This window comes from Scyliorhinus canicula, chromosome 12 (assembly GCF_902713615.1).
Source record: "Scyliorhinus canicula chromosome 12, sScyCan1.1, whole genome shotgun sequence".
NCBI lineage: Eukaryota > Metazoa > Chordata > Chondrichthyes > Carcharhiniformes > Scyliorhinidae > Scyliorhinus > Scyliorhinus canicula.
In genome coordinates this window covers 152,793,842-152,810,825 of record NC_052157.1, presented here as the reverse complement: position 1 = coordinate 152,810,825, position 16,984 = coordinate 152,793,842, and the positions used below count along the sequence as shown (strand labels likewise).

The window sequence follows — 16,984 nt, the reverse complement described above, 5'->3', positions numbered from 1 at the left end:
AACATCTCCCTGTCTGCGCTTCCTCAGAGCCATACTGGCCCTATTCCCTAGTTCTCCCTCAATGTTTTCACCTTCTGACCTATTGCTCCGGTACCCACCCCCCTGCCACTTCCGGTACCCGCCTCGGTGCCACGAAGCAGCAAGTCTAACCATTGTGCCATTGTTCCGGCCCAAAGAGATGAAAGTTGATTCGAGGAAAAAAATAAAAAGTTCACAGAGTTTCAGCAAGAGGTTAAAGGCAGGATATCTATGTGTGTGTCAGGTGTGTATACATTTGTGAAGCTAAGGGTGGAGTAAAGGAGTATTGCGTCACCGTCAAACTTTCCGTGTTTAATAAATGTCGTTTCTCTTGTTGCTAAAATTAGTTAGCGGTCCTGTGACTCTGTTCCTCACTGTCTTATGAGCTCGGGTTCCAGTCCATTCCATTCTTCCCACCGCTCTATAAGACCAACTGGGATTGGAACATAGAAAACAGGTGCAGGTGGAGGCCAATCGGCCCATCAAGCCTGCTCCGCCATTCATTATGATCATGGCTGATCATCCAATTCAGTAACCTGTTCCCGCTTGCTCCCCATATCCCTTTAGCCACAAGAGCCATAAGTAACTCCTTCTTGAAAACATACACTGTCTTGACCACAACTGCTTTCTTTGGGAGAGAATTCCACAGGCTCACCACTGTCTGGGTGAAGACATTTCTCCTCATCTTAGTCCTAAATGGTCCACCCCCATAATCACAGACCGTGACTTCTGGGCCGGGATTCTCCCCTACCCGGGGGGGCGGGGGGTCCCGGCGTAGCGGAGTGGCGCCAACCACTCCGGCGTCAGGCCTCCCCAAAGGTGCGGAATGCTCCGCACCTTCGGGGGCTAGGTCCGTGCCGGAGTGGTTGGCGCCACGCCGACTGGTGCCAAAACTGGCGCCAACGGCCTTTGACGCCCGCCCCCCGACGTCGGGGCTGGCCGAAAGGCCTTCGCCGGTTCGCGCATGCGCCGGTGCGTCAGTGGCCGCTGACGTCACCACCGGCGCATGCGTGGTAGGGGTGTTCTCTTCCGCCTCTGCTATGGTGGAGGCCGTGGCAGCGGCGGAAGAAAAAGAGTGCCCCCACGGCACTGGCCCGCCCGCCGATCGGTGGGCCCCGATCGCGGGCCAGGCCACCGTGGGGGCACCCCTCTGGGTCCGATCGCCCCGCGCCCCCCCCAGGACCCCGTGGGCCCGCTCACGCCGCCAATCCCACCGCCACCAGAGGTGGTTGAAACCACGGCAGCGGGATTGGCCTATCAGCGGCGGGACTTCAGCCCATCACGGGCCAGAGAATCGCCGCGGGGGGCCCGCCGATCGGCACGGCGCGATTCCCACCCCCGCCAATTCCCGGGTGGTGGAGAATTCCGGCCACGGCGGGGGCGGGATTTCCGCTGGCCCCGGGCGATTCTCCGACCCTGCGGGGGGGTCAGAGAATTTTGCCCATGGTTCTGGGCTCCCCCGCCATCGTGAACATCCTTCCTGTATCTACCCTCTCCAGACCTGTTCATATTTTATAGGCTTCCATGAGATCACCCTTCATTCTTCTGAACTCCAGTGAATATAATCCTAACTGACTCAATCTCTCCTCATGTGTCAGCCCGCCAGTCCAGGAAACAGTCTGGTAAACATTCGCTGTACCCTCTTGGTTAACCTTTATATACGTTCATCTGAAACTAAATCTGGTCAGTTGTCAAAAGCCATGATAACAATTATTCACCTGTCGCAATGTGATGACACTGATAACACTGCAATAATAATGCACAAATAATAAAATACTCACCGCTATGGAATCAAACAAATGAGCAATAATGCAGATTGGAAATATTTCTGCAGCTAACTGAACAAGTTCACTGGAAAGTGAAAAAAAGGGACATTAGACAGGTTTCACGTGATTTTGAATCCATTTTGTAAATGTGTCTTGTTGAGCTTGTGCGCTTGTCGGAGGTGTTCCTTCACTAACTTGTCATTGGTGAAGATATAGCCCAACACGTCTTTTAATGATCCAAGTAAGATAGAATTTACTAAGGAGAAAAACCCTGGGGGAAAGAAAAAGAGTAAAATATGAGGTACTCTCGTTAAATAGTCCAGTTGAAGTTCCAAGTAACATTTTATTTAAGGACGTTACTGTTCACTGCTTCTGTTTACCCTCCCTTGTCCCATCAGATGACATCCCCCCCCCCCCCCCCCCCCCCCCCCCCCCGCTGTACTGGGTCAGCTCCCTGTCTGGGTACAGTCTGATGGACCCTTGCCCCTAACCAAACCATTCCCGTGATCTGCTCCAGGATATCTCTCCCTGCTGAAGATTAGCCGGTGAATGTGACCACCATTTGACTGTGGTGTTGGGTTATCACTGTTGGGTCTGATCTGGTCTTAACCATCAGGAACTGCTTCCGTGACCAACCTTCCTCTCACTGATTCAGATTGCGGGGGCCAATCATAGAACAGTAACTGGCATCCTAGCTAACACGGCACAGATCAAGCACCAAACATGGGATCGCAATATATAGATGAAATGTAAAATAAAGCCCAGCATATGTGGAGGAAGAAACAGAGTTAGTGGGCAATATTTTCTCAGTTGAGGAGAAGTGGGTCAAATTCGGATCATGTGACCAAAGGTGGCGTGGTAGCACAGTGGTTAGCACTGTTGTGCCACAGCGCCAGGATCCCGGGTTCGATTCCCGGCTTGGGTCACTGTCTGTGCGGAGCCTGCACGTTCTCACCCTGCCTGCGTGGGTTTCCTCCGGCTGCTCCGGTTTCCTCCCACAAGTCCCGAAAGATGCGCTGTTAGGTGAATTGGACATTCTGAATTCTCCCTCCGTGTACCCGAACAGGCTGCCAGAATGTGGCGACTAGGGGATTTTCACAGTAACTTCATTGCAGTGTTAATGTAAGCCTACTTGTGACTCTAATAAAGGTTATTATAATGGGCCATGGTGCGACATTGTCAGAGATCTTCTCTTCCTGAACAAATTAATATAAGCAATATACTATGGATGTGGGGGGTTGGCAGGGGGTTGGGGGAAGGACTGCCACTACTCTTTGCAGAAGAAAGTTCTTCTGCCACATATCTTGAATCTTATGTCCCCTGGTTCTGGAATTCTCCACCAAGGGAAACTATTTTATTCTGTCCACTCTTTCTTTTCCCCTCACCTCTTCCCAACTTCTGGCTCACAGACAGGGACACTATCCACGTGCCAAAAGACCTCCACAAAGAATGCATTGCAAGTTCTTCAATAAAAGTAAATATAGTTTAAAACCATAGCCGAAGTGCCTTGTAGAACCATAAAGCCATTGAACCATTGTGTGTAGGCATGAGACCAGGACAGAATCAGTCTCAACTGAGATTACGGCATCAATTACTGCCCAGGCTCATACCCAAAGAATGTCCACTTGGGAAGGCTATGGATACTGTGAACACTTAAGGAGCTGTGTCTGAATGAGGAGCCAAGAGAACATTGGAGAGATTGTGAGGGCTCCATAATTCGAAAAATCACAGGTTTAGTCAGTGAGTTTAAACTGTTGGACTCACCAATGCAGCACAGAGCAACTTTAGCAGAGTTGACAGCCTGCTCTGGGTCATTGGCTCCCAGAGCGTTACCCACATGAACAGTTGCAGCCACACTGTATCCCAGAGGAACCTACAGGACAAAAAATTATCAATAATTACTTGCACTTCATTTTCCATTTCCTTCCCCCTATTTAATCTGTTGCTGATGGTAACTGCCCCATGAAATATAGCTGTGGTTGGAGTTATCGGCAAGCAGGTCAGGAATGTCAGAGGTCCACTGTCTCCTTTGTTGCCTGACCTCAGTTGGGAAGTGGTTGGTTTAACAATTAACCTCATTAACCCCCACCCCTTTCATCACCCTCCGGGTTTCTGAAAGGAATAAAAATCAGTTGGAGTTTCTGTTCCTAATTACTAACTGTTAATGGTCTTGCAATATGTGTCTTCAGCCATGCATTGGAGGCTTCCAGTCGTTAATAAAGAGTTTTATTGATGAAAGACAAAGGCAGTGAAGTAACAGGCACAGAACATGATACAACAGGTCTTAACACGTCTGTGTCCTGTTCCCAGGACTCCGTGCAAACTCCCCATTGGCCGGGGTGCATGCGCTCCTGTATGATTGGCCCCAAGCTGGTCACATGGTCCATGGAGCCCACACCCTTAAAGGAGGTGCGCTCTCACTCAATATTTCCAATAAATGACTGCCAAATGGGTGCAGGGCCTGTCCTGGTTGTGGCGCTGTTCTTTTCATCTTTGCATCCCACCTTCAAACCACCTTGTGAAACTCAATATAATCCCTCCATGGCTACCTCTGTTCTTCACCCTTACAACCAACCAAGAACTCTGTGCACCTTCACTTCTGACCTCTTTTGAATCGTCCAAGTGTATCACACCAACACTGCCGGTCATTACTTCAGTTGCCTTGGCTCTAATCTCTGCAATTCCCTCCCCGTACCGTGTGGGAAAGCCAACAGTTCAATTTGGCTGACACAATTTATTCCGCACATGAGGAGGCAGAGGTGGAAAGCAGCATCACAGTATAATATTGCAGTTTACTTTCGATACCAAGTTGAGATGCATGGCAAATAGAGAGAGGATACAGGAGATTGCAACGAGTGTAGGCAGGTTACCCGAGTGGGCAGGTAGATGGCAAATGAAGGTTAATGAGGGCAAAACTGGTAGCTGTACATTTTGAAACAAACATCAGGGAAAGGATATGTAATCAGATTGTTAACGCACGAGAGAACCAGAGACGTACAGAGTCTGGATAAATAGGTTTTAAAGTGTGGGAGCACATGAGAAATGACTGGAGAAAAACAAATGAGAATTTTTTAACAGCGACATATTGAACGTTAATTGATGTGGAAATTGGTTGGGTCACAACTAAAATATTGCATCCACCTGAAACATTGAATTAAAATTGAGATTTTCATTCCTGGAACAGAAAGGTTAGAGGAGAATCAGACCAAGGATTCTAAAAGTATGAAATGCCTTGAGACACTGGATGATGCAAATCCCTTGTTTCCAGTAACAATGAGGTGTGACTCATGATGAACCTTCCAAGAAGCGTTTTCAAAGGAAATGGTTATGAGAACAGAAGATACTGCTGAGGGAGAGACCATCACCTGAATCGGAATGGAATTGTGTAAGTATTAGAAAAACAACATCAAACCATGTGACAAAATGAGATGAGAGAAGATAGTTCCAGTTGTAGCATGGTAGCCTTGTGGATAGCACAATTGCTTCACAGCTGCAGGGTTCCGGGTTCAATTCCGGCTTGGGTCACTGTCTGTGTGGAGTCTGCACATTCTCCCCGTGTCTCCGTGGGTTTCCTCCGGGTGCTCCGGTTTCCTCCCACAGTCCAAAGATGTGCAGGTTAGGTGGATTGGCCATGATAAATTGCCCTTAGTGTCCAAAATTGCCCTTAGTGTTGGGTGGGGTTACTGGTTTATGGGGATAAGGTGGAGGTGTTGACCTTGGGTAGGGTGCTCTTTCCAAGAGCTGGTGCAGACTCGATGGGACGAATGGCCTCCTTCTGCACTGTAAATTCTATGATATCTATGAAGAGCTAACTAGCTCACAAATGGGCTGAATGGCCTCTTTCTATGCTTGAGTTTGAATGATCCTTTAAAGGTCTGATTAACAACTTAACAAATTGATTTGTAGTATTATTGCAGGGACATTTCGATTGCACGCCTGAGTTGTAAAGGGCCCGATCACATAGAACGGATGAATCCATTATTGTAAGTGCAGTGAAATAAGGAAAGATACAGGGGCAGGTTTAGCTCGGTTGGCTGGTCAGCTGGTTTGTGATGCAGAGCGAGGCCAGCAGTGCGGGTTCAATTCCTGCATTGGCTGAGGTTATTCATGAAGACCCCGTCTTCTCAACCCTGCCCCATGCCTGAGGGGTGGTGATCCTCCGGTTAAATCAACACCAATCAGCTCTCCCCCTCAAAGGGGAAAGCAGCCGATGGTCACCTGGCAACTTTACTTTAAAATGAGGAGAATATTTCATGTCATGTATGTGATGATATGCATAAACAATCATGTATATAACGATGTAAATGACTCCTGACCAGAAGCAAGTCTGTGCCTCGAGGAGTTGGGAGATAGTCGTGTTAGTGGATTGTCATACTTGCAGTAGCTCTTGGATCATGAAAATCGCTTATTGTCACAAGTAGGCTTCAAATGAAGTTACTGTGAAAAGCCCCTAGTCGCCACAGTCCGGTGCCTGTTTGGGGAGGCTGGTACAGGAATTGAACCGTGCTGCTGGCCTGCCTTGGTCTGCTTTCAAAGCCAGCGATTTAGCCCAGTGTGCTAATTTATCAGTATTAGCAGTTTGTAATAGATCTCTCATCGTTACCTCAACCACGCATTTATTTTATAATAAAACACTTTAACTAGTCAAGAACTAGACGTTTGATTTTGCATCATTCCTATTGGCCAAGCAGCAGAACATAACAATGTAATGTTCTTGGTGTTGAGACTAAAACTTTGCTCCCTTGTTGAGTTAAAATCGCTATGCCTCTGTAAACATGCATTAAGCAGGCAGTACTATATTTGAAACTACAGAAACTAGCCTTACCATGTAAGCCACTGTTACAATCATATAAAGAATAGAGTGTGCTCCAAGTTGAACTTCACTGATTGACCCTGTGAACAGGAAGGGAACAAACAGGAAATTAAAAGCAAACTAATATTAATAGAGAAAAATACACTTTGTGAAATTAACTTTTAATAAAGCCCAAACCAATTTTGTGTTCTTTAATGTTGTTGGAGAAGGGCAGGAGTTGCCAACCTCTGATAGCCCTCCCCTCAACTTTCTCCTCTCCTGGGACCTGCATGTGAGAGGGTGGGGAGCTGCCAGGGTTCCAGCTCTCTGCCAGTGTCGCTGTGAAGTCACTTCCAGGCTGCAATAAGAATGATCTGACAATGGCTTTCCCTCCAGTATCCTCCACCCAGCCCCCGGGGAGCGTTGTTTGATCTCCAAGCTGTTACTCCCAAGGGCAGTCTACACGTGAGTTCTTTAGTCCACCAAATTATAGCATTAATCCTTTAGGTGCCACATGCTAAAATAAATAATTTAGTTAATCATAGAACCCTACAGTGCAGAAGGAGGCTATTCGGCCCATCTAGTTAGCACTGACCCTCTGAAAGAGCACCCTACGTAGATCTACTCCCCCGCCCTGTCCCCATAACCCCGAAAATCCCACCTAAGCTTTGGACACTCAGCGGCAATTTATCACGGCCAATCCACCGAACCTGCACATCGTTGGACTATGGCAGGAAACTGGAGTACCCGGAGGAAACCCACGCAGACATGGGGAGAACATGCAGACTCTGCACAGTCACAGGCAACAGTGCTGACCACTGTGTTATTTCTGTCGGTTTATGTATGTGGATTTGTAACCCATTGTCAACGTCACTGTTATAAGAGGGTAAGGATGTCCTTGCTTGACTCCCTCGAGTCAATCCTGTTAAGTAATGGATTAAGAGACATTCCAATTAGTTGCCTCATTTATGTCAAGTGTCCAATAATTGACATTGATGTGTAAAGGGGCTTCAGGTGGCCTTTGTGTCAGGTGATGTGATGAGAGAGTTTTGTGCAGAGTCTGTTGAAGTGAAATAAAGATGTTTGTGAAAAGGAGCAGAATATTTGACTCTTGATACAACAGCAGCTAAACGTCTAACAAACCCATTTGCTTTACATTTTGTTAGCTGACACCAGTCGCCGTCTCATCCACTTCCCAAAAGTGAAAGGAGTGTTTTTCCTTGCCCCGGGGGGGTGGTTTATTTACCTAGAAGCAGAATTCCAATTTGATACGGCCACCATTCAGCACACACCATGCACAGGCTAGGAATCGCCAATCGTAGAAAGTTTCCCCACTCCTGCAGGCAGTCAGTTGACCATCCTACACAGCAAAAAAAAAATGGAGTTACAAGTTATAGAAAGTATTGGGGAAGCACATGAGGAGCAAGGAAGGTAGGAGAGACAGACAAAAACATCTATATGAACCAGCTCACTGCAGCTTGCACACTGGCCCCTGGGGGTTTCTCTGGCTGCTTCTGTCATGGAATGTGTCTACGTTAGGGGTGATCTTGTAATCTGTGGGAAACAGCACTCACAGAAAGCATTGCTCTGCTGGCTGGCCCAAGTTATGTGAGGATACATTTGCCTGAGATGTCTGTACTGGTTGCTCTTGAGTACCCTTGTCTAGACAGACAAAAATATTGCTATTCATGCAAGCATCCATAGGAATATGACATAGTATGTTTTGGCAGAAGGAGGCCATTTGGCCCATCGAGTCTGCACCAGCCCTTCGAAAGGGCACCCAACTTTTTTTTACAAATTTAGAGTACCCAATTCATTTTTTTCCAATTAAGGGGCAATTTAGTGTGGCCAATCCTATCCGGCTGCATCACAGCTTGGTATGACAACTGCTCGGCCCAAGATCGCAACTGCAGAGTGCGGTGAACTCAGCCCGACGCATCACACTAGCTTGCCACCCCCACATTGATTCTGTGTACACCTCCCGCTGCCTCCGGAAGGCAGACAGCATTGTCAGAGACCCCCTCCCACCCAGGCATTGCCTTCTTCCACACCCTTCCATCAGGCAGAAGATACAGAAGTCTGAAGACCCGAACATCCAGACATAGGAACAGCTTCTTCCCCACAGCTACATGACTCCTCAACGACTCCCCCCTTGGACTGATCTGTTCCCTGTAAGAACACTATTCACGACGCCCTATGCTGCTCTTGCTCATGTATTTGCTTTGTTTGGCCCCTTGTTCTCACTATAATCAATCACTGTTTGTCGATGTACCATTTGTCATTGTACTCTGTTGATTATTCTTTTTGTCTGCAATGTATGTACTGTGTACGTTCCCTTGGCCGCAGAAAAATACTTTCCACTGTACTTCAGTACATGTGACAATAAATCAAATCAAATCAATCCACCTAGCCTGCACATCTTTGGGTTGTGGGGGGTCAAACTCCACATGGACAGTTCTGAGGCGGGAATTGAACCCGGGTCCCTGGAGCTGTGAGGTAACAGTGCTAACCACTGTGTCACCATGCCACATGATTCATTGATGTCCGGCAGGAACTTAGGAACAGGAAGGCAGGAAGGATGGAAATGGAGGTGGATTTACATTTAATGTGGCCCTGTGCTCAGCTTCTTTTCTGAAGCCCACCAACCCGGAACCTGAAAACAGAAGCCCACCCCAGTAACACTCTCTCTACCCCCACCACCCTCACGGACACTCTCTCCACCCACCTTTGATGGTGCAGTGGGAAATTCTGAGGTGAAGGAGCTGGAAGAAAATGTGTTGGCCATATAATTTCTCAATATCATATTACGTTGTTTTTCTATGCATTAATCATTTGAGTCCACAAACGTCAGTCAAAGTATGCTTCTTAATTTAAAAATATTAGCTCCGGTTGGCATTTAATTTTGGTCCATGGATCATTAATCTTTAGTATGGCTAGAATTTCACTATGCAAATGCTTAATTATGCAAATCAAGCCTATTAGAATTTTACTTACTAGCTATGAAACAAAACTGGATGAATAGAGTTAATATACAAATCAGCCATAATGACAGAGCACACACAAAGTACTGGGCAGCACGGTAGCATGGTGGTTAGCATAAATGCTTCACAGCTCCAGGGTCCCAGGTTCAGTTCCCGGCTTGGGTCACTGTCTGTGCGGAGTCTGCACGTCCTTCCCGTGTGTGCGTGGGTTTCCTCCGGGTGCTCCGGTTTCCCCCCACAGTCCAAAGATGTGCGGGTTAGGTGGATTGGCCATGCTAAATTGCCCGTAGTGTCCTAAAAAGTAAGGTATGGGGGGGGGGGGGGGTTGTTGGGTTACGGGTATAGGGTGGATACGTGGGTTTGAGTAGGGTGATCATTGCTCGGCACAACATCGAGGGCCGAAGGGCCTGTTCTGTGCTGTACTGTTCTATGACTGAGTGGACTACTCCTGTTCCTAAGTTCCTGGTAGATATCAATGAATGATGCTTGGCACATTTGTGCATGCGTTCCGGAATCTAGCCCTTTCAACAGTCAATTCAAAGTAATCCAGATCTCAAAAAACTATTAGTCAGCTAAATTAATGGTTTATACAGTACCTTTATGATTTTCCACAGCATTCTAAGTTGAATATTACCAGGCCCAGCAACCTGATCAATTTTCAGTGCCTCAAACCAAGCTAAGGCCATTTATGCATTTACACCCGAGGAGTCAATATCTAAAGCATTTCTACCTACCACTGTATAATCTTCAATACTGAAAATGGACAATCACAGATTCCCCCCAGCCATGCTAGATACCACCTTCAAGAGATGGAGGCGGGATGGGGACACATTGACGGTCAGGGACATCTACATAGGGCAAGACTGGACAAACTGACGAGGAAGTGGAAACTAGCAAAAGGACAGGAATTGACACATCTTCAAATAAAGCACTTCCTCCGCAAAGAGACAGTGGGGTACCCCGGGGCCCCAGAAAGCACACTACTAGAGGACCTGATAGGCACAAGCAGCGAGAAGGGGGGGGCTATGTGTGAAAATATACGGACAGCTACTGGACAGAGCCCGAACACCACTGGATGGGACCAGACAAAAATGGGAGGGTGAACTGGGGACAGAGGTAGGATGGGGACTCTGGAGCAAAGCATTGAGCAGGGTGAGCCCACTTCCTCCTGCGCAAGGCTTAGCCTAATGCAACTCACAAGAGAAGAGGAAGGGTGCTGAAGGGCTAAAGTGGGGGTCCTGTTTTCAAGGGCCGGTGCAGACTCGATGGGCCGAATGGCCTCCTTCTGCACTGTAAATTCTAAGATTCTGTAGAACATAGAACATTGTGTTTCTCTCTCCGGTGAGCTGGCGCACACCACTGCTGTAGGCCACAATGGCAATGGCGGCTGCCCCTTGAAAACTTGCAACAGTCAGCTTCGTCACAATGCCAGGATCGGCACACTCCTGAAAGAGCTGGACCACTTCTTGGATGCAAATGGGTCTCCCATACACACATACCCGAATTAACTCTCTTACTCCCACACACACACACAGATGGCAATGAGCCGTTTTCTACTGGGGTGATTGGGGGGGGGGGGGGAGAGATGGGGGGGGTGAAGGAGAGGTATGGGGTGAGGCAGGTATGGTGGTGGGAGCTGAGGAGAAGGTGGTTGGAGTCAAGAGTGTTAAATGCCTGAAATCCCACTTCCCACTGCCTGGGGAAGGGATTTACAGTTGCGCACCTCGAATTCCACCCCACCCATGTGACCCGTGTCCCGCTCGCACTTTCTCAGATTCACATTCCTGAATGCTGGACACCATCCCCCACTGTGCTCCCATCAGACACTCAGGGCTGGGTTCTCCCCCCCCCCCCCCCCATTCCCCAACCCGGGGTTCCATACTGACGTCCTCGCAGGGCAGAAGCTCGGCCACAGGCATACCGTTCTGAATGAGTGAATGGCTCCATGGGGCCTGTGCGGAACTGAGAGACACAGCAGATCAGACGAGCCCAGCCCTCTCACATTTACTCGGAAGAGACTTTCGAATTGTGGCCGTGTTTACAATTTCTGTCTCTACCCGAATGATTATGAAAAACATCAATCAGAGGGCTCGCGTTTTGCAGCCCCCCCCCCCCCCCCCAAACCTCGGTGTTTATTCCCTGTGCTAGGGCACAGTGTGTTTCATTGTAAATCCATTAGCACCGTGGTTAGCACTGTTGTTTCACAGCGCCAGGGTCCCAGGTTCGATTCCCTGCTTGGGTCACTGTCTGTGGGGAGTCTGCACGTTCTCCCCGTGTCTGCGTGGGTTTCCTCCGGGTGCTCCGGTTTCCTCCCACAAGTCCCGAAAGACGTGCTTGTTATGTGAATTGGACATTCTGAATTCTCCCTCTGTGTACCCGAACAGGCGCCGGAATGTGGCGACTAGGGGCCTTTCACAGTAACTTCATTGCAGTGTTAATGTAAGCCTACTTGTGACAATAAAGATTATTATGATTATTATTATTATAAATCCGCCCTTGGTAGGAAATACAGCAATAAATGAGGGCCCTCAAAAGAAGTTGGTGTTTTACACAGAGAGGGGACTGAATAAGACTGTCCAATATTTCTTTCCGTGAATTTCACTAGAATGGGGAATTGGATACTACAGTATTTTCATTTCACAACATTGCCCAAGGTGTGAATGACCCCCTCTGAAACCTACCTGGCCAGGTGTTAACGTGCAGCTTTTTCCATCGAATGTATCCAAACAGGAGAATAGCCTGACAGTACTGAGAGATAACATTGGCAGCGGCCGAGCCTCTGAGAAATATCAAATTGTCACATTAAAGATGGTTTCAAATGAAGACAGTGTCATCATTCAGCGAAAATGTCATTCATCAGACCTTTTGAAAATGTTAATGGTGTTTTCTACTTACTCCACTCCCAGTGTCAACACATAGAGGAAGAGATAATTGATTCCAGCATTGATGATGTTGGCTATGAAGCCAGTGACAATCTGGGGCATGGTGATCCCCTGGGAACAAAACGATAAAGTCATTGCTGGAATTACTCTTCAATAAACCAACATGGTGCATAGCATGGTGCCTGGATAGAGGGAAGATGGAGTACAACTGCTCCCCCAATGTCCATGTTTGGAGTAGAACGTCCACCCGATCTAAGATCCTTTTATCCTCACTTGCATCAGGTGCTTTGTTGGAACTTAAGTTTGTAGAATTGGACAACATTCCCGCGTTTGCAGTTAGCTCATCAAATTCATAGTCCCTGTGTTCCAGGGAGCCACTCCATCTCTCACTGCGCTTCCCCAGGGAGCCACTCCATCTCTCACTGCGCTTCCCCAGGGAGCCATTCCATCTCTCACTGCGCTTCCCCAGGGAGCCATTCCATCTCTCACTGTGCTTCCCCAGGGAGCCATTCCATCTCTCACTGCGCTTCCCCAGGGAGCCATTCCATCTCTCACTGCGCTTCCCCATGGAGCCATTCCATCTCTCACTGCGCTTCCCCAGGGAGCCATTCCATCTCTCACTGCGCTTCCCCAGGGAGCCATTCCATCTCTCACTGCGCTTCCCCAGGGAGCCATTCCATCTCTCACTGTGCGTCCCCAGGGAGCCATTCCATCTCTCACTGCGCTTCCCCAGGGAGCCATTCCATCTCTCACTGCGCTTCCCCAGGGAGCCATTCCATCTCTCACTGCGCTTCCCCAGGGAGCCATTCCATCTCTCACTGCGCTTCCCCAGGGAGCCATTCCATCTCTCACTGCGCTTCCCCAGGGAGCCATTCCATCTCTCACTGCGCTTCCCCAGGGAGCCATTCCATCTCTCACTGCGCTTCCCCAGGGAGCCATTCCATCTCTCACTGCGCTTCCCCAGGGAGCCATTCCATCTCTCACTGCGCTTCCCCAGGGAGCCATTCCATCTCTCACTGCGCTTCCCCAGGGAGCCATTCCATCTCTCACTGCGCTTCCCCAGGGAGCCATTCCATCTCTCACTGCGCTTCCCCAGGGAGCCATTCCATCTCTCACTGCGCTTCCCCAGGGAGCCATTCCATCTCTCACTGCGCTTCCCCAGGGAGCCATTCCATCTCTCACTGCGCTTCCCCAGGGAGCCATTCCATCTCTCACTGCGCTTCCCCAGGGAGCCATTCCATCTCTCACTGCGCTTCCCCAGGGAGCCATTCCATCTCTCACTGCGCTTCCCCAGGGAGCCATTCCATCTCTCACTGCGCTTCCCCAGGGAGCCATTCCATCTCTCACTGCGCTTCCCCAGGGAGCCATTCCATCTCTCACTGCGCTTCCCCAGGGAGCCATTCCATCTCTCACTGCGCTTCCCCAGGGAGCCATTCCATCTCTCACTGCACTTCCCCAGGGAGCCATTCCATCTCTCACTGCGCTTCCCCAGGGAGCCATTCCATCTCTCACTGCGCTTCTCCATGGAGCCATTCCATCTCTCACTGCGCTTCCCCAGGGAGCCATTCCATCTCTCACTGCGCTTCCCCAGGGAGCCATTCCATCTCTCACTGCGCTTCCCCAGGGAGCCATTCCATCTCTCACTGTGCTTCCCCAGGGAGCCATTCCATCTCTCACTGCGCTTCCCCCAGAGTGCAGGAGATTTGAATTCACTGGTTTGTTCAAGAGCCTGCTGTCTCTGCGTTAAGTGAATCATTCAGCCAGTGCCCTCGATATGCTGCTATTCCACACTCTGAGCTGGGCTCAACAACGGAGCAATAGATAAGCAAAGAAAGGCAAGGGATCCTCCTTCGATAACTGGCTCCCAAATGGATGTGTGCACAGATCCAGTGGTATCAACTCTGAGTATACCCGGAGAGTAACGTACTGTCATGAAAAACAAAATGGCAAAGCGGGTCGCCTGCTCAGTGCCGAAGCCACCTGATTTTATCGTTTTGGTTTCAATGGCGTGAAAACTGGGTGACATTTGCATTGATGATCGAATCCACTCGCTTACTGTCCAGGTTGTGAAGGTGGAAATGATCCCTATGGGCTGAGAAACTGGTTCTGTTTCTTTACTTACAAGGAATAGTTGAGGTGAATAAAACAGACCCAATTCATGGGAAGCTAAAAAAAAATGCACGAGGGAGAAAGAAATAGAAAGAGGTCGAGCGGTATTCGACAGACAAAGGTTAGTCTGCTTTTGGGTGTGTTTGGGGAGGGAGGGGGGTGTTTCTCAGAGGCTGCAGCCTTGAGAATCGTCCCGCTATTCAACAGCACTTTGCCATTTCTTTTAGCCTCGGGGAGTTCCTTCCGGCCGAGGCCGCACTCAGAGAGTTTCCAGCCAGAGGACTGATTTTGCCAGCAGGAATGGCTGCTCGCAGATGGGAGACACCATTTGGATCGGCAGGCCTGATCTCCCCCCCCCCCCCCCCCCCCCCCCGCTTTATTGTCCCTTCCCACCCACCCCCTCCCAATGGGTAAGGCCCTCCCCGGCCCAAACCCTGACACTGCGAACCTGCAACCTGGGTGGCATTGCCAGACTGCCAAGACGACACTGCCAGTGTTCCAGGCTGGCAGGGCCAAGGTGCCAGGAGGAGTGCCAGGGTACTACCCTGCCCTGTCCCCAATCACCCCGGGGGATCTCTAATGGCCATGGGAGAGCCACCGAGATGCCATCACGTTTGTGACGACCAGCAGGAAAGGGCGCCCTGGCGAGCTATCGCCTGTTCAGCCACCCAGCGAGGGTGTGATCCAGATCGTGCCAGGCAGAGCGGGTCAGGTGACTTGCAATTGGCCTAGCACCCGGCCGTGGAGGCCTATTTGGGGCTCTCCCATCAGTCAACCGGCCCACCCGAGTCCACACCGAGCACCAAGCGCAACACAATTGCTGAATCGTGCCCATGCTGTATCAGGTTAGAGAAAGGATGGTGGGAGGGAGCTCATTTGGAGCATAAAACCTCAGCCAGGATCTATTGGGCCTAATGCCTGTGTTGTAAATCGGATACAAGTAAACTTGTAAACTTTCTAAACTAGCTTCTGAATTGTTTCGATTCATTTTCCTGAATGCAGTTGGCCATTGAAATATCCCTACTGAAATAATTATTGAATTTAATTCACACGCCATCACTCAGGGACTTTACCTGACTCTGAAGGTATCGGATCTCTAAGTCATAAAGAAACGCTGCCTAAGAAAGAATATTGACAATAATTAGTAGCAGACAGTGTATCAATCACTAGTGAAATAGAAAAGAAAGTTACATTCAGGCATTCTCCTCAAGTTTCAGGCAGACGCGTGTTGGGATTCCGTTTGGAATTATTGAGTATCTGCTTCACAGGTTCTAAGGTCCACGCTTTAGTTGCCGAGAAATCGCAAAGACCGAGCTCTGCCTGACCGTGTCAGTCAGGAGTCACACTTCCTTCTGAGTCAGATGGTGTGTGTTCATGTCCCATCCCAAAGCAGTGCCTGACACTCCCGTTTCAGGATCGAGGGAACGGCTGCATTGTTGGAGGTGCCAACTTTCAGATAAGATGTTAAAGCGAGGTGCCATCTGCTCCATTAGCTGGGTGTAAATAATCCCAGGGCAGTGATAGGCAAGTTCACTCGAGTGTCCTGGCCAACATTCATCCCTCAATCAACTCGATTAAGAAACCACACAGGGCGGAATCTGACGAAGTGCCAGAGTCAGACCAAAATCCGGCGTGTAGCTCTCCAGTTGCCCAGTTTTCTCTCCTAATATTGAGCCACTTGAAAGAAAAGAAGCAAAAATGAGTGGCGTGGTTTATGTCGTCACTCTGGCAGGGCGGGGCCTGATAGAGCTGGCAACCGGCCTCACAGATACTGGGGCTCGATCGTTAGAGGACGCCTCGATCAGCACTGCAAACTAACGGTTCCCAGCCCCTGCCGTGGAAGTACCGGGGGGCTCGACCCTGCCCACGGCAATCATCGCTAGCATTTCCCACCCCCCCTGCCCCCACCACACAGTGGAAGTATCACCATCACTCAGATTGGCACTATGCCTAGATATGTCCCATCGTGGGCGTGAACCCTGTTGCGTCGCTGACGAAGGACGGGAAATGCGGGAAACGCGATTCCTCCGGAAAGAATCGTGTTTCCCGATTCTCTCTGGATTTTCCGCCCACGTCGCCAATCGTGTGCATGGCTGGTCCGGGCTCACAATCACCCCAATAACCTTGTCACTTATCAAATTGCTGTTGGCGAGAGCTTGTAATGCCCAGATTGACTGTTTATTTATTTATTTATTATTACAAAAGTTGTAAAACCTCACTGTCAGCAAAATGCTTTGACATGTTCTGATGTCTGAGGTGCGATAGAAATTCATGTTTTTCTTCCTTTGTTTTATCTAGATTTAAGGAGCTTCCCAAATGGCTCAGTTGAAAAGTATATCAACCAGGAAGGCTGAGGTTTGGAGGGGACCACGGAAGACACATGGAACATTGTTTTAATTAGGACACGGCTGTTCAAACCGATAAATGTAAGAACAA

The 16,984-nt window shown here is 49.2% G+C and overlaps 1 protein-coding gene across 5 annotated transcripts in view; it reads right to left on the bottom strand.

Annotated features, from left to right (window-relative positions):
• The window catches only part of LOC119975072 (multidrug and toxin extrusion protein 1-like), a 68,569-nt gene that overhangs the window by 25,656 nt on the left and 25,929 nt on the right, over positions 1–16,984 (bottom strand). For all 5 annotated transcript variants that reach the window (XM_038814572.1, XM_038814574.1, XM_038814575.1 and 2 more), the window contains exons 7-14: positions 15,622–15,666; positions 12,453–12,550; positions 12,239–12,336; positions 7,823–7,936; positions 6,610–6,677; positions 3,549–3,657; positions 1,980–2,055; positions 1,800–1,869 (exon numbers count right to left, since the gene is read on the bottom strand). In XM_038814572.1, the coding sequence (XP_038670500.1) occupies positions 1,800–1,869; positions 1,980–2,055; positions 3,549–3,657; positions 6,610–6,677; positions 7,823–7,936; positions 12,239–12,336; positions 12,453–12,550; positions 15,622–15,666 (678 nt within the window). The remainder of the gene's footprint in view (positions 1–1,799; positions 1,870–1,979; positions 2,056–3,548; positions 3,658–6,609; positions 6,678–7,822; positions 7,937–12,238; positions 12,337–12,452; positions 12,551–15,621; positions 15,667–16,984) is intronic.